The sequence below is a fragment of the Crocodylus siamensis genome, chromosome 9, assembly GCF_052110815.1.
Source record: "Crocodylus siamensis isolate JL-2025a chromosome 9, ASM5211081v1, whole genome shotgun sequence".
In the NCBI taxonomy this organism is placed as follows: Eukaryota; Metazoa; Chordata; order Crocodylia; family Crocodylidae; genus Crocodylus; species Crocodylus siamensis.
This window is the reverse complement of record NC_143403.1, coordinates 55599389-55624399: the sequence shown is the minus strand read 5'-3', so window position 1 is coordinate 55624399 and position 25011 is coordinate 55599389. Positions and strand designations below refer to the sequence as shown.

The window sequence follows — 25011 nt, the reverse complement described above, 5'->3', positions numbered from 1 at the left end:
CAGGTCTCAGATCTTGTAAATATCAGACTTGTATTGAGATGTGAGGCAACTGAATGTTCCACTTGTCCACAAAAGACTGTATTTGTGCTCTAAATTGTATATGTATCTCTTGTTCTTGGAAACGCTGTGTAATTGGCACAGATCTCCTGGCAAGTAAACAAGTCTTAAGGTCTTAACCCATCTTTCCATTGCCTGGGGGTAATTGCATATACTGGTTCATTCTGGTCCTAGAGGTTGAAAAACAGAGATTAAGGGACAGTTTGATTTGGATAGAGTTGGAGACAGAGACTTGGGGGCAGGCAGGATGGAACAAAGGTCTTTGTGGTCACCTGTAATAGCAGCAGACTGGACATTTGTAGCTGTGCAAACAAAAACCAGGATTGGAATGCAACTGACTTTACGCTTGCTTAGTAATGTGGTAACTTGTGGTGTAGACATGACAAACTGATAGCCCTTCTCACTCCCAATTTTAACAGGTTTTAGCTTACTTGCTTAAGCCAACTTGTAGAAAACCTTTCTATATCTGTGGGAGGTTAAGCAGCTCTTGTTTTCTACTGAGGCATGATGTAGGCTAGTTGATCAAGAGGTGGCAACACTTTAGAGAGGCTACAGGCACACAGCATAACCGTAATAGATTTAAATTATGGTAACCACACCCTTGATTTGTCTTTTTGCTAGTGTAAAAAGAGGCTATTTTGGGAAATGTACATAGCCAAAAGTGGCAGTTTAGATTGAACAGCTGTTTCAGTGAAGCTTTGGCCGTAGCTAAATGTTGGACTGGCCTTTGCAGAATTCACTGGGTAGCTGGAATCTGCAAATTTTACATAAAGAAATATTGCTCCTGGCTCTGACAAGAAGGGATTTTTGTCAAATGAATCATGGATTCATTTCTCCCCCCTTGCCCCCACTCCATCCTTCATTCTGATTACTTGTAATAGATAAGACCGCTGTTCTCCAGACAAATAAGTTTTTCTTTGTGTACATAAAGCTTTTTTGTGCTCACAATCTGTGTTAGCACCTGAATCATAAACTTCAGGCTTCATCAGCTGTCTGTTGCCCAGATAAGTGTTTATATTCTAAACTGGATGTAGTCAGTTTGTGCTTTAATGCTAAGAAATAAGAATTTTTCTAGAAGATGTCTTCTTCAATTGGGAGTTGGTTTTAAAGGTTGGTAAGATTGCACAGTCTGAACATCCAATCCTCTGTTATAGGAGGCACTTTGTTATGGAACTGTGGAATAAGGTGGCAAAGGTTCCCACATGCAGTTTTTCAAGCTTTCTGCGAGTGAGCTTTTTCTTTACTGTCAATATATTGCAGCACTGATTTTTTTTTTTTTTTTAAGATCTTTTTATAGCTACCTATGATACCTCAATAAATGTCCTTGTGTTGATAGTGACCAGGTATCTTGGTTTTATCTGTTTAAAAATCATATTCTCTGGTAAAAATCCCCAAATTTCTGATTAAAAAAGGCAAAAAATGCATTTTTCCAATATTAAATTGAAACACCACTTACATAACACCATGTTTTATTGATATACTTATAATTTTAAAGCAGTCTGCAAGCCTGCCAGTGCCTAAATCATTATAATAAAATACATTCTATCTATTTTGACATCTGAATTTTTTTTTTATCATGGAAAATCAGACGCACCCCCCACCCCCCCTTTCCTGCACTTACCAGGATGCGAGTCCAGCTGCGGCTGTCCCCCACCCAGCTGCTTTGTGGTGCTGAGCAGCCCTGATATACTGGTGCCCTGCTCCTGCCTTTGCCCCTACTTGCAAGCCACAGCCCTGCAGCTGTGTGGGTGCCCCTTGCTCCCAATGCAATATCCACAGTCCGCCTCCACCCCAGCCATGCCAGTGCTCCTTGCTCCTGACCCTACCAGTGTACCTCACTCCCAAACCACAGCTCTCCCATCCCTGCCAGTGCCCCTTACTCCCAAACCAGTCCCCTGTCCCTCTGATGTCCATCATTCCCAAGCCACAGTTCCTGCTGGTGCCTCTCATTTCCAGCCTTCAGCCCCTTGGCCATGCTGATGCCCTCACTTGCAGCCTGGAGCTCACTGCTCCCCCCACCAGCCCTACCAGAGGGGCCCTGCAGCTACCCCCACCCTGCCTGGCCCCACGCAGACTACAGGACAGTGGTCTGGGGGGACACAGTGGGGCCTCCCATGTGGAAGCACAGGCAGCAGCTGGGGCACCACACACTGCCCCACATTGCTGACTGAGGCCGGGGCCTGGGCGCAGTGGGAAGGACCAGGACTGTACTCCACAACAGTAGTGTGAGCATGTGGAGCATGGCTCTGGCCCAGCCATTCTGTTGGCAGCAGGAAGAGGGGAAGGGTGTCAGGCCCTGTCACATCTGGGCTGGAGCATGGTGGCTACGGAGGGTCCAGCTTGTGTGGGTGGGGGTGGAGCAAGTCCAGCCCTGGTGTGGGCGGGAGGGAGGAGAAAGACCCCTGTATACCCCTCTGCCCCGAACACGTGCTCTCATGCCACACCAGGTGGCCTGGCAATTGTTCTCTTTCTCTCCCTCCCTGGGTAGTGTCTTGTTGCTGCCCTGCCCCTGACAGCATAGGCATCAGCCCCTGGCACCCCCAGCTCAGCCACACAGCTCCCTGCTGCCCACAAAGGACTCTGTATTCCCCTCCCCCATGCCCCACTCCTGCTGGAGGGGCAGGAACCTCTGGGTAGGCCCCACTGGCAACAGTATGGAGTTGGGCTCGCTGGCAGCCCCAAGTGTTGTCTTAGCCCCTCTGCCCTGCCCCAGCTCCAGTGCCTGTACAGCTTCCCCCTGTCCCCTTCACAAACCCCTGGCACATACCCCTGAGACTCACCTCCTTGCTCCTCCCCCCCCCCGGCCCCGCGAGGGCAGTCCCCAAGCCTTGGCCCTCCAACCCCATCCCCATAAATGTACCTGTATCTAGCTGCCAGAACTGCTTTTATCAGCGCCCACACATGGTGCCCCCTGTCGCTAATTGCCCTCCTCCCACTCTCCACAGCCCCAAACAGTTCCTTGCAAGACAGAGGGCTGCCTGCCTGCAAGAGGAAACTTGCCATTTCTTGTAGGTTTTTCCTTTAAATGAGAAAATCTGCATCTTTCTGCAGCAGATGGAAAACCCAGTTCCCTGGATAATGACTTAAGGTATCCATCACTTGATTGTCCTGCTGGTGGGTGTCCTGAACCTGTGTGTTAAGTAGTGGTAAGATACTGAAGCTGTGGGTAAAAAAGTAAAAAAAGTTATGAGAAACCATTTGAACAAGAAATCTGCAGATTCTGCCACATTGAGAGATGCGCGAGTAGCAGAGAGCCCAGTATAATTTATTCCAAGAACATCCAATTCTTAGACCCCTCTGCAAAGAGGCTGTGGTAAATTACTGTGGAGCATGGTGTAGAACAGTGGTGGCCAACCTTTTGGCAGGCATGGCACAAATCAGCCTGTCACCCTCCCCAAGTGCCACTTGTTCCTTCCCTTGCCTGATCTGCTGTTCTGCTTTCTGCTTCTTGGCCTGTCTGCCATTCCCTGGGGTCCCTGAGCTGCCATGTGCCACACATGCCACGCTGACTGCCTGTTGTGTAGTACTATCCATATGATCAGGGTGAGCCCCTGTATAGTTCCTTCTTACAGGTTTGTCTAGCACTTAAAACTCAGCTGAGAGTTGTATCCCAAGGTACCAGATATTTACTCACAAGAGATCTAGTTAGGATGGAGCCAAGCTGGGGAGCAAAAGCCCTGGTTAGACTTTAAAGAACACACTCCAAGCAGCAGGAGAGCTGCAACTGTGACAGTCCCATCCTTCCTTCTCCACAGAGGGATTGGGGGCCAGTGGAAGTAGAGGGGATAGTAAAAGGTATTTGTTGGGCATGTGATAACTGCAATGACTTCCAACTGCTGCAGCAACCAGAGTAAATACTGAACAGGGCAGTTATTTGTCTCATGGGTAGACTTTGTTGTGTCCCTTATAGCATGTCTGGAGGAGTGCTTTAAGTATTTTGCATGTTGAAAGGCCAGCTTGTTCTGAATCAGTTAGGGGTGGGAGGAAACATGGCCTGCTAAGGTCACATGTAAAGCGCTTAGTTGCTGTAGTCAGACTTTCTAATAGAATGGGAGTTTTTTAACTTGGGAGCTTTGCATGGTAACTTTGTAGGTGAGATGGAAAAGAATTTCTGAAGCCATTGATCTGATTTAGCAAACATCTCCAAATTCCAGCTTGGCTTTTTCACTTCTGCCTCCCTTTTTCCCTTCAGTCCACTGATAATAATGATTAAATTTCTTGAAAACTGATTTTGAGACACAAGATAGTTTTGTCTCTGCTCTCAGAATCTGTCTTAATAATATTTATTTCAGTAAATTGTGAAAGATTTGTACAAAATTAAGAGAAACCATAGGATTTTATTTGACTTGTATCATTATTTAGTCTTTTATAATTTGAGTGACTTGTAATGCTTTGATTTTTTTTTTAATATTTTTTTTCTAATATAACAGCCCTCACAAATTGGCCTGTATATTTAAACTAGAGATACACAAGCAAAAATTCTGTAATTGACAACTGATTTTTGTTGTAATCTGTCTACTGTAAGAGCTTTTGCCAGCATAGTTAATTCACAAATCGCACCTCATCATGTTTCTGACTAACATAATATTAGCAATAGTTTGTAGTGTAGGCCTGACCTGAGTCTAGTTTCTTATGTACACACAACTAAATTGGTTTGAAATTGCACCTTAAGAGTTGGAGAGAACTCCATCATTCGTTTACCTGCAAACAATTACGACCAGTGCCGCATGGCTCAAGAAGCTGGGCCTGAAATATCCGGCAAGATTTCTGTGTTGCATGGCAAAAATTAAACTAATATACAGTTAAAAAAAATAGTTCTTCAACAACCTTATTTTTAGAATTAAATATATATTTTTACTGTCTGCCAATATGCTCATTTTTACGTAACTAACTGAAATGAAATCAAAGTAGCTTGCTTTCCTCAGATGTTAAAAACTTATTTAAAGAAATTGTAGCATATGTTGTACATTTTTGGGGTCTTATTGCTAACCAGTAAGATGCAAAACACTTTTCTGAAATATAGAATCTTTGTTTCTAAAACACAGCTCTGTATCGTGAGAAGAATTCTGCCGAATGACAGAACACAGTAATCTGATCATAACAGCATTAAAACATGAATAGCTTTTTGTTATATACTTTGTACACACATGCACACACACACACAATACTCCCCACAGGGAAAGCTGGAAAGGCTTGGCAGTGTTTGGTAGGGGAGGTCACCTCCACTCCAGGTTACTTAGCACAACCTTCCCCCTGCTCTCCGGCTCTTGAACTTTGGTGGAGGATCAGATGCGTCTCCCAGGGGTGAGTAACTCTGGTCACCCCTGGGCTATAGCATAATATACATGGCTTGAAATATATATTGTTGTTACTGTAGTTCAGTTTTTTTTTTTTAGTGGGGCTTGTTTTGGATTTGGAAAGTCATTTCTTAGCATGTGCTCCAGGAGAATTGATTCCAATGTGTATATTTGCTTCGCTTCTCTAGCCATTGATTCCTGCCTTTAGAGTACCTTGCTTATATATAACAGTGTGGAATTCTTGATTAACGAACTTGCACCTGATGTATGATTGCATGTCCTTCCGTAAGTCTGGAAAAAGTGGTTCTTTTGATGAATCAGATGTACCCAGTTTCATGTAGTGGTTAGGAGTTCTTTGTGCTTCCATTTCTGCATTTTGAATGGGTGTTCAAAACAGAACATACAACTGGAACACTTCCAGTTGCTGTAATTCTTAGACATTGTACAACATGTCATTTATTTGCTTTGGTGGCAAACAGTCTGGTAAACCAGAGGGGTGGCCCAAATGGCACATTAGAGACTGCTCTCTGCCAGAGTATCTTGTAGTGCTTTGCTGTATGCATACTTCAGTTCCTTTTTCGGGTGATTGTGAAATAGTCTTGATCATTACCACCTTAGTCCATAGCCAGGCATTGAGGTGTGGGGTGGATTTCCAGCCATTAATTCTTCCTAGAAAGACAGGGGGAAAACACTGGATTTCAGGTGAACTGTTCCAAAATATTTTTTTGCTGTCTTAATACTATATAGATTTATCCTGAGATTTTCTTCAGATAAAATAATGCAATGCAGTAATTCTTCATTCTCACTGTGAGGTAAATGGATATTCCAGGAGTCCTTACCAAAGCTGTACAGAAAAATCCTTTTTCAGTGAGGTTAGCCTTTTGTGAAAAAGGGATTTCTAATATTCATTTGAAGCTTTGTTTCTCAAATCTCCTGTACTACTACTTGGATTTACCAGTCAAGTGTATTTGGGATTTCTTGAATGAGGCTGTTTAAACTTATTTAGTTACTTAGCTACTCCTTTACTGTGATACATGTGAATGACAGGCAGATTACTGTGGATTTCATGAGAACCTACAGTAAATTGTGCAGATACATTTAAAATATGATTATGTCTTCTGCTTTGCTTCTTTGGAGCTTGAATGTGCTCCTGGGTTCTGTTAGGCTTATTCCTCTTGATTGCATTTTTCTTCTCTCTCCCAACAGTGGCACCTCCCAGATACTTCGCATGTGTCACACCAGAAATGAGATGCTGCTCTATTGTCCAGATCTGCACTTTCCCCCTTAAATAACTACATAATTTGCCAACTAATTAAATGTCAAGCCAGATTCATTTTTAGAACTCGTTAGGTATACTTTTCTCTGAAATAAAGACTGGATTGGAGTGAATATTTTTGTTCTTAATAACTTTTGAAAGAAGTAAGGACATTGATAGCTCAAATCTTTCATCACTGTGTATTAAAATATTGAGTTTTGTGTTTGTGGCATCCTTGGCTCCTAAAAATACTTTTAAGATGTAGAATTACCAGATATAAAGCACTATATAATCGTGACCAGATACTTGCTTTATGTGGGTTCTGTATGTGCAAATTCGCTTTTATGCAGTGGCCCTTTTTTATACCAAAAAATTTCTTGTGTGAGATAAATTCACTCTTATGTGATTGGTGTGGTGGAAGCCCGCAGTTAGCTGCTTTATGCAGTGCATTGTGGGAGTGACACACACCAAAATATAGTCTCTTGTGGGGATCTGTGCTTCTCGCTTGTTGTCTGCGATGTGTGCTTCTGTAATTGTCACCCCCCATTATGCTAGTGCCCTGTGCTTATGTGTAGTCTTCCGTTGGTGAGTACCAAAATTGTTTTGTAAAAGTGGTAGAAATGGATCTGGGGGTCAGTACAGTCGAGGCCTTGGAACGTATTCCTATTTGTTACATTGTAAAGCGGGATGCTCTTTATGTGAATTAGAGTTGTGTGCCGTTTTCCAGGAATGCATGTACATCATAAAGCGAGGGAAACCTGTATTCTATATAGAAAGCTGGCTTTTTAAGTTTATCCAGCAAGTTAGTCACAGTAAAGTGATGGGAGTCTTACAAAAAGTTTACCACTGCAGTGTTGGAAATTTGAAGCTCATATTTTATATTAGTATTGCTGTCTGGGAAGTTGTAAGACTATTTCAAGTTAAATGAAAAGCCATTCTATTTCAAATCACTAAACCTAGTCTAGATGAATGGTGTGTCTACCTTTTTGTATTTTAACAGTTGCTTTATTTTCATTCTCCATCTTAATGATGCTGAGTTGCTCTGGTGACTGATATAGTATTTTTTTATTGGGCAATACTGTCTTCTGTTATCTTGCTTGTTTCAATGGACTACAGCTTCCTTAAAGTACTGAAAGAGTACTCTTCAAGCTGTATGATTTTTCTTTCCATTTTGCCCTGTTGGTTGTATTAAGTGTTTTAAACACAGCCAAAAAAACACACCAGTAGCAAGGCACCAGAACCTTTTTGCTGCACCTTTGTGAGGGCGATCTATGTCTAAGGGTTAACATGCATTGCCATGGAAACATTCAGGTCACATACTTCTGTCTCCCAAGACCTAAGTGAGGTTGGTTTCCCAGTGAATCCTGTTTGCACCTGGAAAGGTAAGAAGCTGAGTGCTGAAATTTTATTCCTTTGAGGGCTGGACTTCTTTACAAGTGCTGTTTTTTACTGGAGCCTTATCTTTTTTTTAATAGGAGTTGGTTTCAGTTATACCTAACTGTCCTGCTCATTGCTTCAATGTGGATTGAACTTGCTGCAGTGGCACATTAATGCAGATAGCAAATAAAGAGGAGAGGAAGTACCTTGTATTGTTGAAGTGACTGTTAGAGCCAGTTTGGAAGTAGTGTTGACAAGCTCGTAGAATGTTGTTTCAGATCCTTCTCTGCTTAAGATGGGCTGCAGTGCAAAGTTGAAGGTATGAGAGTAGGGGAAATAAACGGTGATTCGTCTTCATGGCTATCACAATGGCAGGAAAAAAATGCGAAAGATAGAATAGAGCAAATGGGTAGTATGGGAGATTTAAGACTTGCGTGTGATGTCAGAATGAGTGGGGTTGGCCATTTGGAAAGAGACATTTGTCAGAAATTCCTGGCTAACTAGGTTGGTGAAAGCCAGATGACATCTAGATGGTGAAGGAAAAAGAGATATGCTTCTTAGCCTCCAGATTGCTGAGGTGGATCAGACTAGTTTGCAAATGGTTCTCTGCAATCTGGCCACTGTTATACTTGCAGTTCAAGCTCTTTATTAGCTGGTTAGCATCTTTCTTCACTGAAAATGAAGTGGGTCTCTGTACTGCGTAGGATACAGAAGGTATTCACTTTTTCCCAGAATAGGAGAAAGAGTGGCTTGGAACGCCAGCTGTAACATGCCATACTTTCTGAGCTTAGTGTTTTAAGAAGTATTGAAACTGTTGTGTGGCTGAATGACTGGGTATTCCTGGAATTGTTCTGTAGGTAAAGGTCTATGGAGCGTTCTGTGCCAGGCTACAGAGCTGTCTGTTTGGACTGTTGTGTAGACAATACTGTCACTGTATAGCTGGAAGGCTGACACACAGAATATGTTATAGAACAGTGCTTGCTGTGTGTCTCTATCTTGGCATGCCTTCAGCAGGCTCTGTGTTGTAAGCAGTTGCCCAAAAAATAGACAGAAATAGATGTCTGGTCATAAATCAGTTATGAAAATCAACCTTGGCCTTACAAAGCTGGAAGTTTAGAATGTGGTCTTCCATACTGGAGAGTACTTTTCAACTGTTCTTTGTCTGCTTATGACAGAAGGAAGGAACTTATGGGAAACAGTAAATTAACTGGCTAATACTCGAATATTGCAGCTCAACAGCTGACAGTGTCCAATATATCACTTGGTCAAAGCATTTTTAAGATCTGCCTGATAATAGGGACATACCAAATTCACAGTGGAAGTGGGCTGTGCAGCAGTTCCTCTAATCTTGCAGGTTCCCCCCCCCCCCAAGTTGATGATTGGCTGAGGGTCCCAGTGGCCCTCCTGTTTGCTATTGACTGGCCAGGAGGTAAACATTATGCCATATTTAAAATTGTGGTTTTTGCCTTTCTGCTGATCAGGAGTGCTGGGGGGGCACCTGCAAGGTTAAAGGAGCTGCCATGCAGCCCACTTCTGCTGCGAATGCAATAGGGCCCTAGTGATCAAGTTATCTGACACACCTTCTAAAATAGGGGCTTAGATTGCAGGTGTGGTAATATATACATTCTAATTAAGCATTGTACCTCACCAAAAAAACCTATGTTCTTTTTATTGTATTTTGTGGCATGTTTCACATGAGACTGAATTTGGAAATGGACACAGGCTTGCTTATGCCTGTAATGCTGTTCAGCTGATTAATGAACCATAGTACTAAAATGGAACCTTCAGAAGCCATTAGTCATTTATCTAAGCTTGTTAGTTTTCTGAATGAGAGTAGGAAAGACTTACCTTTTCTTTGCTTATCATAATCATGCAACAAGAGCCAACAGTTCTCTTTAGAATTTGTATTGAAGTCAAGGGACAATTTCATTGCTGAGACCAAATGTGAAACAGGTCCTTTATGTTTTGGTAACACTAAATGTTTGACCGTCAGAAGAGTAGTGGAGACAGTGTATTTGAGAGCAGATTGCATCATTTTTGCACATTCACTGCAAATCTGGTTGACTTCCATTGCATAAAGCTTATTTCTGTGAAATACCTACATCGTTTCCTGGTTGCATCCTTCTGAAAAAATGTGGAACACAAGTTGTTTGTTTGCCCATTGGGGGACTAGAAAATAGGCTTATAATGAGATGTCATTGACCTCTGAGCAGAGCAATCTATCTCTTGGCTTGGTTACATTATAGATCGCCACTTACATTTCTGTTTGTTCCAAATATAAGTAAAATTTTCAAATCTCTTTTGTCTGGTTTCTGATTTGCATTAAAAAAATCTGTGTGGGTTTCAAAGAGATCACACTTCCAAACCATTCATGTAATTCCATCACTTACTGTATATCCCTGTTTTGGCTCTAAGATTAAGTGATTAGAAGCTGCCATCTCAGGGTCAAGGCTTTTAATCCGTTAGCATACTGACCAACATTTTAGGAAGCCAACTTTCTGGAAGCATGTCTATACTCAGGCTGTATAAAGAGGGGAGAGGTTTGGTTTTTTTTAATTGACATCACCTTTAATGCTTTAAAGTTAAACTTCTGTGCAGTCCACTTGTGAAATGAGCAGACTTCCAGGTATTTGCATCTGGTAGCAAACCTCTAGCTCAGTTGTTTTCAACCTGTGGTCTGCAGACCCCTGGGGGTCTGCAGACTGTCTTAGGGGTCCACAAAAGATGACTATGATTAAAAAAAATATGTGACTACCCACAATTATAATTCATTTCCATTCAAAAATTTTTAGGGGTCTGCAAATGAGAAAAGGTTAAAAACCACTGCTCTAACCACATTTAGAGAACTCTGAGTGTCCCTTGTTTTGAGTAGCATTGTATAGTTGTTTTTAGTGTTTGTCCATGTCGTGCTATGACAAAGGAGTGGTTTGTAGGACTTCCCATCAAGCCATGAAGAAAAATGGTTACAGCTCCCTTGGATCTATTTGGTGAGTAAGGCTTCTTGATGACAGCCCCAGTGACACTGACTTTTATTAGGAAGTTAATTCTGATACCAAGCTTGAGTTATTTAGGAAACATCCTGCTAAAAGAGAGGCTGGGAAAAGACAGTGTTCTCCATTGTGAAATCACCAGAGCGCTCCATTTGCACTGCTTTTCTGGGTAGGATAAAAACATCTTCATGGTTTCTGCTTATCTGTATAGGTGCAATAGCCTGCTGTGCAACTAGCCTTTGAAGCAGTACTAGAGGGTTATACAAACAGTGTTTTACTACTTATCTTAATGCAGTGAAAGAAACTGAATTTAAAAGCATGCAATTCAAAATAAGTCTCCATGAATTGTACTTGTAATAGGCGTTTGATCCTGTAACATCCCAGCTGAGCCATATTATTAATATCTGAACATCTCAAACCTTGCTTTTTGAATAAGTACTAATATCTAATAGTTGTGATGACATAGTGTTTCCTGTCATCTATGTAACTAGTAGACGAGCCTTTTGTGCAGGAAGTAAAGAATGAAGCAAGTGGAGCCTTGCCTAGGAGCCTACTGTATTGTATAATATAGCCTATTAACTAAATATAGTTTCCCCTTCTCACTACTTATACTTATAAATGCCCATTCTCAGCTATATGTAAATCAGCTAATAAGTTAAGGGTAATATTTTTCACTCCCTCCAGCCTTTCAGTCTTTAAATCCCTGCATTTAATGAATATCTTTTATTACTCTGTGGGTCTTGGGTTTTAGAGTCTTTTCTGCTGTGGCCTGCGTTACAGAATTTATCCTCGTAACACTAGCAAGGTATTAAGTTCCCTGTGCAGTAAAGTGGGTTTCCTTTGGACTCCGAGGATGGAGAGTATGGATGTTCTAATACAGGGGTGGGCAAAATGGCGGATCTGGACTCTGTGTCCCAGAAGTCCCCTGCCTAGTTGCTGCAGCTGGTTTCCATGGAGACCCCAGTAGCAACAGTGTCATGACTGGCGGGGTGCAAGATGGAGCTGCTGTGGGCTTGCTTGGGGAGGCGCAGGGACAGGGGTAGCTCCTGCTGCTGCATGCACCCCCAGGTAAACATGGGGGGGCATGTGCCCCCCAGATCTCTGTACAGGGTGAGGGCAGGCTGCCACTGCAGGCTTTGCCCCAGGTGACAAAATTCATTGCTAAGGTGCTGCCCCCGGGCTTGGGTTCAAGACAGAGGTGCATTGATGCATTGGTCCATATTGTATCAGCACCAATAAAAGAAAAAGTTACATTATCAGCATTTGGCTATTTTTGGCTGCTGTGGCCAATAATGTCACAGATAAATGCCACATGTGTGCTTGCAGCTGCAGCATGCACGCAGTCGGGAGTGCAGCCCAGTAACTTGGAGAGCTGTTGTCTGGCTGGTAAATCTGTGGGGGGCCAGATCAAGGCCCCCATGGTGAGGGAGGAAATGGGGCTGGGGCAGAGTCAGAGGTATGTGCTGCCCAGCCAGGATGGGGGAGGGCATGGGACGGAGCTGTGGGGGGCTCATTCAGAGGTGCGGGGAGGCAGGGGGGGCATGTGTCTCCCAGATTTCTGTGCAGGCCAAGGGTGGGATGCTCACTGTGGGCTCAGGGTCAGGGGCTGCACTGGTCTCTTCCTGGATAGGGGGCTGTTCTCAGGGCGGGTGGCAGTGATGCTGGAAGTGGGAGCTATGGGGTGGGTATGGCAAATTTTGGGGTGGCTGTAGCCCACCATGTAACCTCCTGCCTGTCTGAGTGCAGCCCTGCCCAGCTCCCCCACTTTGGGAAGAGGTGGCACTGGGCAGCCTGCCCTCGCCCCACACAAATCTGGAGGGCACATGTCCCCATGCCTCCTCTGGGTTGCACACGGTGCGGGGAGCCGCCCCCACTCCTCAGCCTGCACAGCCCTCCTGATTGAGGAGACTGTGGCTCTGTCCTACACCTCACCCCGCCCCACCGTGGCAGGCAATGCCTGCCCTTGCCCCAGCCCTCCCTCATCATGGGACCCTCGATCTGTCCCTCCCATGCCCTTTTCCTTTCCTTCCCTCCCACAGACTTGCCAGCCTGGCAGCTTGCTCTCCAAGTTGCCAGCTGCCTATCAGCAGTTAAATCGATATCGGCCAATATAGCTGACTAGTAATCGGCCATCAGTATTGGCCAAAAAAATCATTGTCAGTGCACCCCTAGTTTAAGGGCATCATGTCGAAGAGCAGGGGCTGAAGGGCTCCACACAGCCACTTGTAGGCACTGCTAAGCCAGACCCCTGTGCTGCAGCTGGCATGGTGCTGTTACATGTGCTCTTGGGGTGCATCCTGAGTACCGGTGCAGACTCCAGTGGAGTTTTGACCTTCTTGACCAGCATTACTGGCAGTATTCTGCAAACCAAATAATGTCCCCCATTAGAGCTAAAGCATCACTTGAAGGCAGTGCTTGACACAAATGTATGCAGGCCATCATTGAGGTTGTGGGGGATGTGTACACACACACACACACGTGAGTGAGTGTGTGTAAACTGAGTATATTCAATATGGGGTAATTAGTAGTAGAGGTATCCAAAGGCTTCAGGTGGTATTGGAAACCCATGTTGCTGTGTACTGCATAGCCACAAGAGAAGAACATCTTTGCCCTTAGATGGTTTACTCTGTAAAGACCGTGTGGTGGCTGACTTACGTTCTAAACTCTCTGGCCAAGTACAGGCCTGGGCCAGAAGCTGAGGGGCACTAGAGCATGCCTTTCTGCTAGGCTAGAGTAGGTGATTTGGGCCAAGACTAGTTCACCCATCATGCGAGTGGGGGTTTATGTGGGAGGCGCAAAATATCGTGGGATGTTGGGGGACTGTGAGTTAATATGAATCTGGAGGGGATCTGGGACAGAAATTCGATAAATTGATTTAACCTAAATCAGCTAAATCTGATACTATATCCATCCAGGTTTATCTTAAGCCAGTTTTGGCAATTTTAGAAGTGGTTTATATGCACTGAATCTCTGTTATGTTACAGATGTGAACCTGCTTCCAATCACTTATACCCCAAATTTGGGGGCAGAGTTGTCTGTTCTACAGTAGTTGGCACAGTAGAACTATGGCAGTGACACTCTTGCAGTGTAAGAGAGAAGCATGAAATTGCTGTTTGTAGAGTCATTTTCTAAAAGCAGAACACCATCTCAGAAATTAAAATTACTGTTAAAAAAAGGCTGTGTCCTTTTCAGTATATCAGTACTGAGAACAAAATACTGCATTTATGCACTTCATGATGCAAGAAATGCAGCTACCTTTCCTGCTGCTTTATGTTGTTCCATTATTCCTTGCAGGAAATAGACCTGTACTTAGGCCTTGGAAGGCACAAATAAAATACATACATTACTCTTAAAATGTGTGGTAACTTTAAGGTTATTTTGTTTTACATTTGCTCTATAAACATTTTTTTTATAACAGCAATGCAGTTTCCCCTTAACAGGCTTATTCCACAGCTTCTGCTGAAAGATGTAGGGTTTTTTTTAGTAATTTTAAACGGCTTATATCTCTGTAGTAGAGACCTGTATTTGGTTATGTTATTTGCTTTTAAGATGTTTATAAATGAAATCTTGAAAATGTCAAGGTATTTTTTTTTTTAGGTTTTCCTCTATTTTAATGATCTATTTTCTTAGTAATATTTATTCCTGAGGTTCATATTTGGTAACTTATCTGAAGGAAATATTTTTATAAATTAACTTTGTGTTCCACGCCTGTCCTCACTGCTAAAATTCAGGACAGGGAATTTTTGGTATTTTTTTAGAACTTTAGATTTAGATAACTTTTTAATAAGATATCTGAAAGATGATCATGTGTGTAGGAAGGATGCTTTCTCTTTTTGCTATATCAGGATATGTAAGTGCTCAGAAGATATTTAAAAAGTGAAACCACTGGGAGCATCATGTCTTGAGTTGGTGGTTTTGCTAAGGAATACCTTTGAAGACTAGCTAGCAGACTTTTGGGTTTTCTATCCTTTACTTAGTGGTAGAATTGTTTCAAGAGTTTGTCACTGTGGAGCGAGTTTTAAAGAGCTTGACTAGATGCTTGTGTAGTTTTAAATCTCTTGTGATCTTGTTCTGCTGCTGTCTTTTCAGTACTCTAAGGATTCTAAAGCAAAAACTGGAAGTAGAGGGTCAGGGGTAGGCAATATTTTTGGCCAGAGTGCTGAAAAAACTGCAGTGTCTATAAGTTGCTGGAGTGCCGGCATGCTAGAAAAACAAAACTGGGGTGAAGGTTACGTGGGAGGACACACTCATTGCATATTAATATGGTTAACAGCCATAGCAGTTAGATAGTGAAGAGGTATCTGGGGAGTTAGATGTCAGGCAGGGTATAACGTGTCATAAATCCAATGTCTATATTTAGTCCATGATTTTTTGTATCCAGGACGTTGATGAAGTGAAGTTCATAGGCTTGTCTCTGGGAAGTGTTTTGTAAGTTTGCTTTGAGGATTAGAACTGAGAGATTGGAGAGAGACCGGTTTTCTTGCGAGAAATGTGCCCCCACAGGTAATTGTCTTTGATAGATTTCTGGTGTGCGTTCATTCTGGTGCGCAGTTGTTTGGTTTCTCCTGTGTATTTCCATCATGTCATTTGGTGCATTGGATGAGAGCTATTACATTCCTGGAGGTGCGGCTGTAAGATGCAGAGATGGTGATGGCTCTGTTGTGGGGTGTAATAATTGTGGGGGTGTTGGAGAAGTATTGGCAGGTTTTGCATTTCTTGTCATGGCATGGTCTGGATCCATTTGGTGTGTTCTGGGCCTGAGGAAGTTTGCTTTTGGTGATGAGGTTAGTGAGGTTTGGCGCTTGTTTGAAGGCTAGGATGGGTGGTTCTGGGAAGATCTCTTTAAGGATAGGGTCTCTTTCTAGTAAGGGTTGCAGTTGTTTGAGGATTTTCTGTGTGGGTTCAAGGGAGGGGTGATATGTCATAACCAGTATTATGCGATTTGAAAGGGTTTTTCTTCTGTACTGCAGCAGTTTTTCACATGGTATGCGGGTGGCTCTTCACGTGGTAGTCTGGGTGCAGGATTATGGGTGTTTTATGAGTTGTGCTGGTCTGCATCCTAAAAATTATGTTTTGGCACGAAGAGGATCATTTGGCAATGTATCTGACTATTACATATAAAATCCTAGATTACCTGTGCTGATAGAATTTCTGTAGCGCTGCAGTGAAACTGAAGCAATCCCAGTCCAAGCTAAACGTTTCATATCCAGCCTTAGATTAAGATGCATTTTGGTTTCTCTTGCAGCCTTAGGAAATGAGTGCTAGGAGTCTAATCACCTCTTACATTTGGCCATAAATATTCAAAACCTTGAACGCTGTCAAGTTGCAGCACTGAATCCTGCAATATTCAGGCTTCATAAATTAGCAGAAGATACCATATGTGCCCCAAGGAGCTTTCAGTAGAACCAAGACAATACAGGCCAGTACTGGAAACTGGAAGCAAAGACTTGACAAGGTGGAAACAGACATCATCAGATGTTGCATTTGTGCTGTCATAAAAAAGTGTGCGCTTTGGGGGCTTGAGGCACCTAACTTGTGCATCTTTCAAATTCCTGTGTAGGAGTGGGCCCCTCAAGCCCCAGGCATACCTGCTTGGCTTTCCCTACTTAGAGATGCATCTTGGAGAATCTCAGGGCATACCTCTAAGCAGGTAAAGCCCCATGCAGGTCCTGATGTGGAGGCATGGGACCCAGGAAATCCCAAGTGCCCTGTACCCCCATGCCAGGACATGTCTTTGTGTGCCGTGCAAGAGATCCATGGGCAAGAGGGTACATGTTCCTTGTTGTCTCTCAGGAACAACCCTCCCCCCCAAAGATGTATATTCTGGAGTTTATCTTCTGGGGAAATGTAGGCAGATAAGTTGGTTGCTTTTCAGTCATCCGGTGTTGAAACTTTCATCAGAAATCATCTATTAAAATATCTTCATCTTGTATGCAAGGTGTAATGGCAGTGCAACTAAGGATGTGTACTACAGCTGTTGTTCCTGTGATAGTGACCCTTGGTCCCTGTGATTACATTTAGTTATTATTTGTTAAACTCCTGTCACAGGACTTAAACAGGCTGTCTGGTGTATCCCTTGAGCAAGGTTTATTAGTTAGAATTGAAGCATCTTTCTCTTCCCACATGCTTTGACAAAAGCTTCTGTGTGTAGTGATAGTTATCACAAGCTTTGTTTGATTACTCTTGAATGTTGCAAAAAAACCCTTTCAAGTCTGGCATTGAATACTATAGGTTAATTAATAAACCTCCTAAGTTTTTTATTTGAGATCTGAAGGAATAGATAGTCTGGTGACTTAGCGATTATCCTGTGTGTGTTGTTATTATAAGACAGAAAATTATCAAATGACATTCAGAAGTGATAATCTATAGTGACACATCTGTACATTTTTTTTTCTCTCTCAATTTCAGGGCATATTCCCTTGTGGATTCTAGTCAAGTATCTACGTTCCTGATTTCCATTCTTCTCATAGTCTACGGCAGCTTCAGGTAAGGCTGTTGTCTAAATCTTATGTTTATTGCTCAAATAAATACTTTGTTACAGAGAGTGAATGAATTCAGCACCTGTGTAGTCGTGTGAAGGATTCCTTTCTAAGGAAGAAGAAACATCTGTTACTTAGTTTGGACTAGACTAGGGGCCAGCAAAGTCTGGCTCACAGGCTGGATTGGGCCCATGGGAGGCTCCATTTCCCAGCAGCTCCTGCCTGTGTTGCTGCAGGTGGTTTCCATGGAGACCCCAGGAGCAGTGGTGCTGTGACAGTGTGGGGCCAGGGTTTCCATGGAGACCAGCCCCAGCAGTGCTGGCACAACATGTAGCTGGGTGGGGAGCTGCTCCGGGACTGGGATCTTTTGTGGCAGTGACAGTGAGGTCCAGAGCGGGGCAGAGCTGTGATCCGCTGCCTGCTGCAGCTCGGCAGGAGCTACCGGGAAATGGAGTTTGGCTGCTGGCCGGATCTGCCATTTTGCCCACCCCTGGACTAGAAGCAGCAAAGACTAGTATTTACTGGATTGCATCAAGTCTAACATTTTGAACTAAAAATGTGACTTGGTGCACACAATGAAGAAAAATGTATTTTAATTGCGCACTTTATATGTTTAATAGTTTTAAATATATTTATCTGCTTGAAAGAAACATTTTTTCTTGCTGGTGTCTTTTAAGTACAAAAATCGTTACTAACCAGTCTCTGGTAAAATGATGAGAAATCCAAAACATGTAAAATTGTTTTATATTCCAAAGCCACTTGTGAAGTTCAGTTCTTGAATGGTCCAGTCGGAAACCCTTAAAAGGTGTTGATTACCACCACTGTGCATTGAACAGTCGTATATTGCAAAGGTTGACTTTTTTGATAGGCTGATTGCCACCATTCTTAAAGATAGGCTGATATTGCTTTATATTTGGAAGATATGGTAAAGCCAGAGTAGCACTGAACCCAAGAAAGGGAGTCTTTAGGAAAATAAAATTTATAGGACATGTAAACAGAAGTGGCAGGGTATAAACTTTAACTGGTCAGATATATTAGGATGATTCGTGCATATTTAAAATATCATAGATTGAGGATAACTTTGAACCACTTTAACTCATGGAAAATGCTATGTATTTGAAAGTGAGTTTTTATCAAAGTTGTGCAACATTTTGTTTACTGTAGTTGTAATTTAGGATTTGGTATAGTGGCAAAAAGGAGCCATCCATATACTTTAGGAGGCTCTAAATTATTGGCTCCATCTTACAAACAGAAACAAACAGAACTTAAATGCAGAAGTTCAAGGCAACAAGCACCAGCAGCAACATAAAATCAGGAACTTGCACATTTAAATTGTCTTTCCCTTACAATAATTCTCTACTCGCCTTTAGTACTTCACAGATGAAGATGGGAGTGAATGAAGAAGTGCCATACACTAGTTCCTAATCTTAAAAAAACAACAGGACTTCAGCTCATGATGTGCTCTTACATTAGATTATGGAGAGAAATCTCCATTTTCTTTACTCTGTTAGGTTAACACAATTATTTTTACAAGTAATCATAGTGTGACATTTAGAGAAGAACTTAAGGATATAATTGTTGTTTAAGGAATTCAATTAAAATAGCAAGTTGCAACTAGAAATTCATAAGTAACTAAAGGGTATTAAAAGATAGATGATGTTCCTTAGAAAAATAACTTTCTGAAGAAAGTTATCTATATAGTACCATCTTGAACAAGGAAATTGTGATCTCAAGCTATAGTTCTGAGCTCCATCCCAATAACATATAAAATTAAAGACAGAATAATACAGCCTTTGGAAAAGTTAATGGTCTCAAAGAATTACCTCTGATTAATTTGTGCCTTTTTAAACTTACTCATTTATCCTATAGATTGAATAGTTCATAATGAGAACACAACTGAATGCATTTTTACTAATAAACTGAAATCTGGAATGCTCAGCTGTCTTTTGACAAAGTCCTTCAGGAAGTTCTTAGCTCTGCATTTCTCTTCTGTAAAATGGTATTGTGGAGATTCCACATTAACTATATGATTTCATGGTTTGCTCAGTTATAAATTAATATGATAAACTTAAGGTAAACACAAATTGAAGGAGTATCCTTTTCCAGCCCAAGTAACTCCTCTCCCCATCAATAAATATAGTATTTATTGTATAAGACAAATAAAGGCAATAAAGATGAAAGCAGTATTTTTGGTGCTCAGTGACATATCCGGCTTTCTGTCTAACAGCGTATGAAAGCACCTTTGTTTGCTGGTTTGACAGTTTTCCCCTACTCTAGCTAGACCTTGACCCTAACTTATTAGGAACTGATTCAGTTGCTAGTTAACTTCTGTCTCTTGTGCCACACGACTCTAAAGTGTGCATTTTGGAAGGTGAGGTATTTGACTCTACTGTGAAAAGTTTTCTCTGTGAATGCATGTTTTTGCAGGCAGATGTCCAAAGGATGGTAGAGTGAATTTTTTGAAAGAAATCTGTCAGGACCCAGTCTGTCCTTGGTACTGTATTTTGAATCAGTGTGGGTAAGACTTCCTTTCTGAGAAGAGCATAAATTAGTGCACACCTAGAATGCTGGAGATGAACAGTGCTAACATAAAGATCTGTTCCAACAGTACCCAAGCTGCATGTTGACCCAAAACAGTTGATTTATTTTTTTCTGATAGTTAAGAAGAGCAGTTGGTATACCTCAAGGGTAGACTAGCCTGTATCTTTATATCAATGTGCTGTGTTTATAATAGTGTATTCCACTATATATAATCTCTCTATACCAGGTAAATAAAACTACTATGTCTTCATATACAACTGTTGTAGCTAATCTGTACAGGATGCACACTAAAAGAAAAAATGTTCCCATGACACTGTATAGAATCCCAGTTGCAGAGATTTAATGAAATTTAGATACCATCCAGTTAGAAGTTTTTGCTATGTATGTACATATTTGTATACACCAAGAGTACTGTACCAGATCAAAGCGGTGGCCCAGTTAGGCTAGTGTAGTAATATTGAAAAATATTCAACAATCTTTTATAAAAAAGATTCAATATAACTGTATAGCAAGCTATTTTATACTTTTGGAGAAATGTCTTTTTGCCCTTTCCGTTAGCTAGCATATGGCCTACACCATGAGAATTGATAGCACATGTAAATTATTTAGCTTGTGGAATCTATTCTTACTCAAAATATTTACCATTTACACTTTTAATTTGTTTCAGTGCCATCTTGAAATGCTGAAGCCTGCTAGCTAATTAGACTAGTATGAAATTAGCATTTGACTACACATACACCTATTATTCATGATGGTGTTTCCTGACTTAGCTTTCCAAAACCCAAAATATCATCATTTGTCAATCAGAAAAGCACATAAAAAATATCACCAAACAATAAAAACTTGCCAAAGTCTAAGAGAAAGAGAATAATAATAATTAGTTTTAAGGATGTTTTTCAAAACACCTTAACCAAACTGTCTTTGTATTGTTTTACTAATTATTAAACCAGTTGTATCTGAAAGCACAGTTAGACTAGAACACGCATTGTTTGCAGTCTGAACTTCATAAACTTCAACATTTTATTTCTGATTCCCTTTTATTCAAAAGCAGGATAGTAGGTTTATCGGGGAGGTGTTTAGCTAGAGCATTACATGGTACGGTTTGTACAGTACATCCTTGGTTATCTGAAGCTTGGTTATCCAAATCTTGGATTATCTGAATATAAGCTTTGTTATATAATACTACCAGTATTAAGTTAGTAAAATAAACTCTTCTCTCTTTAATTTTTATTTACCATGTCTTTACATTTACGTTTAATACGGTAACTCGTAACTCCTTGTATAAGTTTTACAGTATTTAATAGAGGTCATGTTAAGTTTGGTGTTTTAAATAATGCATTATGCTGAGGATGTATATTCTTCACAAGAATCTGTGGTTTCATGTATCAAAAGAGGTCCAGTAATCTGAATTGCTTTTCACCACATAGTTTCCAAAGGGGGTCAGATAACCAAGGATTTGCTGTGTAGAATGGATATCTTATCTATAAAAAGCCTTGTTATTTCTAACTGTGACCAGGAATTGCATCTGAGAAATACAGGAATCTAAGCTTTTGGAATGCAGTTGCTTTTTTCTTGCTTTTATAAAGCACACCAGTGGATTTTCTAGAATGTCATAATAGAGTCATTATCTTGCACAGGTAATGTGGGAGAATATTGACAGTAAGACTACATGTTGCCTGTTCAGGACCATTATTAGAATCTGTGTTTAATCACAAGTCTTTCTGCAGGTTCTTTTGTCTCATCTTCCAGATGATAGTGCCCAGGATATAAATCGTAAAGGCCTAGATCTGTTTTCGTAACTTTTTAAAAACAAAAATCTTCAATCTTGAATAATTCAGTCTGCAGTAAGGTATAAACGTGTCCTTTTTTGGAAACCTATAGGGAAAATATATTTACCTTTAAAGAACTTCCTAGAAGTCTTTAGTAGTTATCACAGAGTAGACTGAAATTCACTCTGTCCCCCAAGTAATGTTCGCAGCAGGTATGTAATAGAGAAATCTATGGAAAAAGGAGAAAGTCATTGATTGGACATAGAGAAAGGCATCTTGGTCCCTACATAATTTACATGCTATAGGAAGTAAATTTGGCATCAGATTTGTGGTCAGGAATGAACCAAATATTTCCTTTTAGATTGCTGGCAGGTGATTTCAACAGAATGCAGCAATAGGATCGGAAAGAATTGGGTGGGTAAATAATTTGGTTACAATTCATGTTCTTAAATTAATCTAATAGGAGAAGTTTTAAGGGAAAGAAAGCAAAGTCATAGGCTTGTAGTCTGATGGTACACTTAAGCAAGATTATCACAGAACAAGTACCAGGAAAACATCTGTAGAAGCACACAGCTCCAAAGGTATGAGACTGATTATCTTGCTGTGGGGGGGAAAAAAGGGAATTTTCTTTTACAAATTTGTGCTGGGTCAGGGATTTCAACTCTCAACTCTAACCCTCAGCCTCCCCTCTTACTGTGCTTATGGACAATGTTGTAGATTCTTGAAAAGACAAATGGAATTGCTTAAAGCATTAAGTGTAAGGTGTGGAACTAAATGTACAAGTTCTGTGTTCAATTATGAGTTTGTATAATGCATCTTAATTGGCTTGGAATAATTTTATTTCATGTGAAATCTTAAAGATAAATTGAGGCCCTCCACTGATGGTTATACAGTTGCTTTCTTAGTATCACTTTACATTTTCTGTGTTAATCTAAATGTTGCGGTTACAGCCAGCTGATGGAAAAAGATGGCTAAACCTTTTGGGTGTGTCCACACGTGCAAGCACGTGCGCTTGCAGCAGCTGAAATAGAAGTGGTGCAAATTTGAGCCAGGGCTTTTTGCCTCAGCACATGTGCTCACACATGCACTTTGTTGTGGAGCAAATTGTGCCACTTGGGGCAAAATAACCCTGCCTGGCTCCTCCCAGATCTGTAGCCGGGAGAAGCTAGAGCCCGGGGCCAGCACCTGTGCTGTCCCCAGCAGTATAAAAAGCTGCCCTGTCTTGGCCCCATGTATACAAAAAGCTGCCCTAGCAAGCATCTCAGGGCTACTCACTCTCAGGAGCTTTTGGGGCCCAGCCAATTGGTACTACCCCTTGTACCAGCTGGACTGCTGTAGCAGCATCCTAGATCCATTTTTAAAAATGCCCCGAACTCCGTGTTCTTCCACAGTTAAAACAAAAAAACACTACGTGTGTTCACACATGTGTGCACATGCATGCCCCCTCAGAGAGACAGAGATGTGTGTGCACACACACCTATAGAGAGGGACATGCACGCGCACCCCCCCCCCCCAAGAGCTAGACAGACATGCACACCCACACCTATAGAGAGAGAGCTATGAGTTGAGTAATGCCTTATTGATATATTTACAATGTTAAAGCAGTTTGGAAGCCTACCAGTGTCTCTATCATCATGAAAAAATAAATTCTAAATACCTATATGAGTTGATGTTTTCTTCACACACGATGGGTGTGTGATGGGGGGATGTGGTGTTTACAGGAAGAGGGTGAGAGAGAGTGTGGAGGAAGGTGGGTGTGTGTGTGTGGAGGGATATGGATTGGTCTTTGGGTGGGTGTGGGGCAATTGCTGGGGGGACTGGGTGTGGAGGACCTTGTGGGGGGGGGCTGCTCAGGAGGTGTGGGTCCCTTGGCCCCCCACAGGATTTCATTTAGGGGTAGATCCAGGAGATGCAGTGGGGTGGCCACAACCCCTGGACCCCCTCCCGCCCCCAATTTGGCTGTGCCATGCAAGTGTAGCAAGTTCTGAGGTTACCACCTGGGCTCCTGTTGGAGCTCTGCAGGTGCAGGGAGCTCTACGAGCTCAACAGCTCATCTCCATGAGTGCTGGCTGGAGCCACCACTTTAACATGGTTCCAGAGCCCAGGGGGCAAATGTTACTGTTGTTTGCCATCCCCCTTTCTCTTCCCCATCACCCGCTGAATTCAGCAGCAGGGGAGGAGAGGGGACATGTGGCAGCAGCACTCAGCCCCCAGGCTTTGGAATCATGTGATGTATTAAACTAATATAGCCAAAGGGAGTAATATCTGCTTCAGATATTTTAGTTTAAAGTATTAACCTATTAAACTGTTAACCAGTTTAAGGTTAGTAGTATGCCTTAAAACAGGGGCGGGCAATTATTTTGGGCAGAGGGCTGCTTACCGAGTTTTGGCAGGCTGTCGAGGGCCGCATGGGTACCTGTGCCCCTTGACAGGTACTCCACCCCTTTACAGGTGCCCTGCCCCCTGGTCACCATCTTGGCACCAATGTTCCAGGGCCAGCACCAGTGGGTTCAAAGTGGGGCATGGGCTGGCGGGGGTCTGTGGACCCGGGCTGGGCTGCATCAGCAGGGAAAGTGGGGAAGCTGGCCTGGTGACTTAGACCCCCTGCTGGCTGGGACCCTGTGCTCCTGCCACCCTGCTCTGGGCCTCACTGGCAGTGGCCCTAGAACACTGGTACAGGCCCCATGGTCTTGCTGGCTCCTCACCCACTCATTCCCAGTGCCCCCCAGCCCCATGGTGCAGGCAGGGGGGAGCACACAGCCCCAATCCCCTGCTCACTGGCAGGGAGGTAGCTGGTGCTGAACTCAGGGAAAAGCGGCCCCTTGCCTGCACCATGGCCAGTGCTCCCTGCTGCAGCTGCTTGCAGCTTGTGCAAGGCTGTCTGGAGCAGGCACAGGCAGCCCCACATGGGCTGGAAGCAGCTGCAGCATGGGGTGCCGGGCACGGGGTGGGTGAGGGGTGCTTTTCCCAGCGCTCAGCACCAGCTTGTAACTCAGGCCTGCTGCCAGGCTGGGCCGGGGCCCGCACTGGCTCCAGGCTCACCCATAGTGCTGTGTGAGGTGACAGCAGCTGCAGCTCCCCCACTTGCTGAACTTAGCAGTGTTGGCAGCTGCTGCCCACCCGGAGCTCACGCACTGAGCAGCCCAGAGGCAGCGGTGACAAACACTGCCTGGCATGGCAAGTCAGGGGGCCACAGCTGCTCCCACCATGCACAGTACTGTGGGCAAGCCCAGAGCTGCAATGTGT

The 25011-nt window shown here is 42.7% G+C and overlaps 1 protein-coding gene across 1 annotated transcript in view; it reads left to right on the top strand.

The window, feature by feature from the left end:
• SPPL3 (signal peptide peptidase like 3) overlaps positions 1–25011 on the top strand; it is a 124020-nt gene that overhangs the window by 57313 nt on the left and 41696 nt on the right. The window contains exon 2 of the mRNA XM_090063679.1: positions 17385–17462. Coding sequence (XP_089919805.1) covers positions 17385–17462 — 78 coding nt within the window. The remainder of the gene's footprint in view (positions 1–17384; positions 17463–25011) is intronic.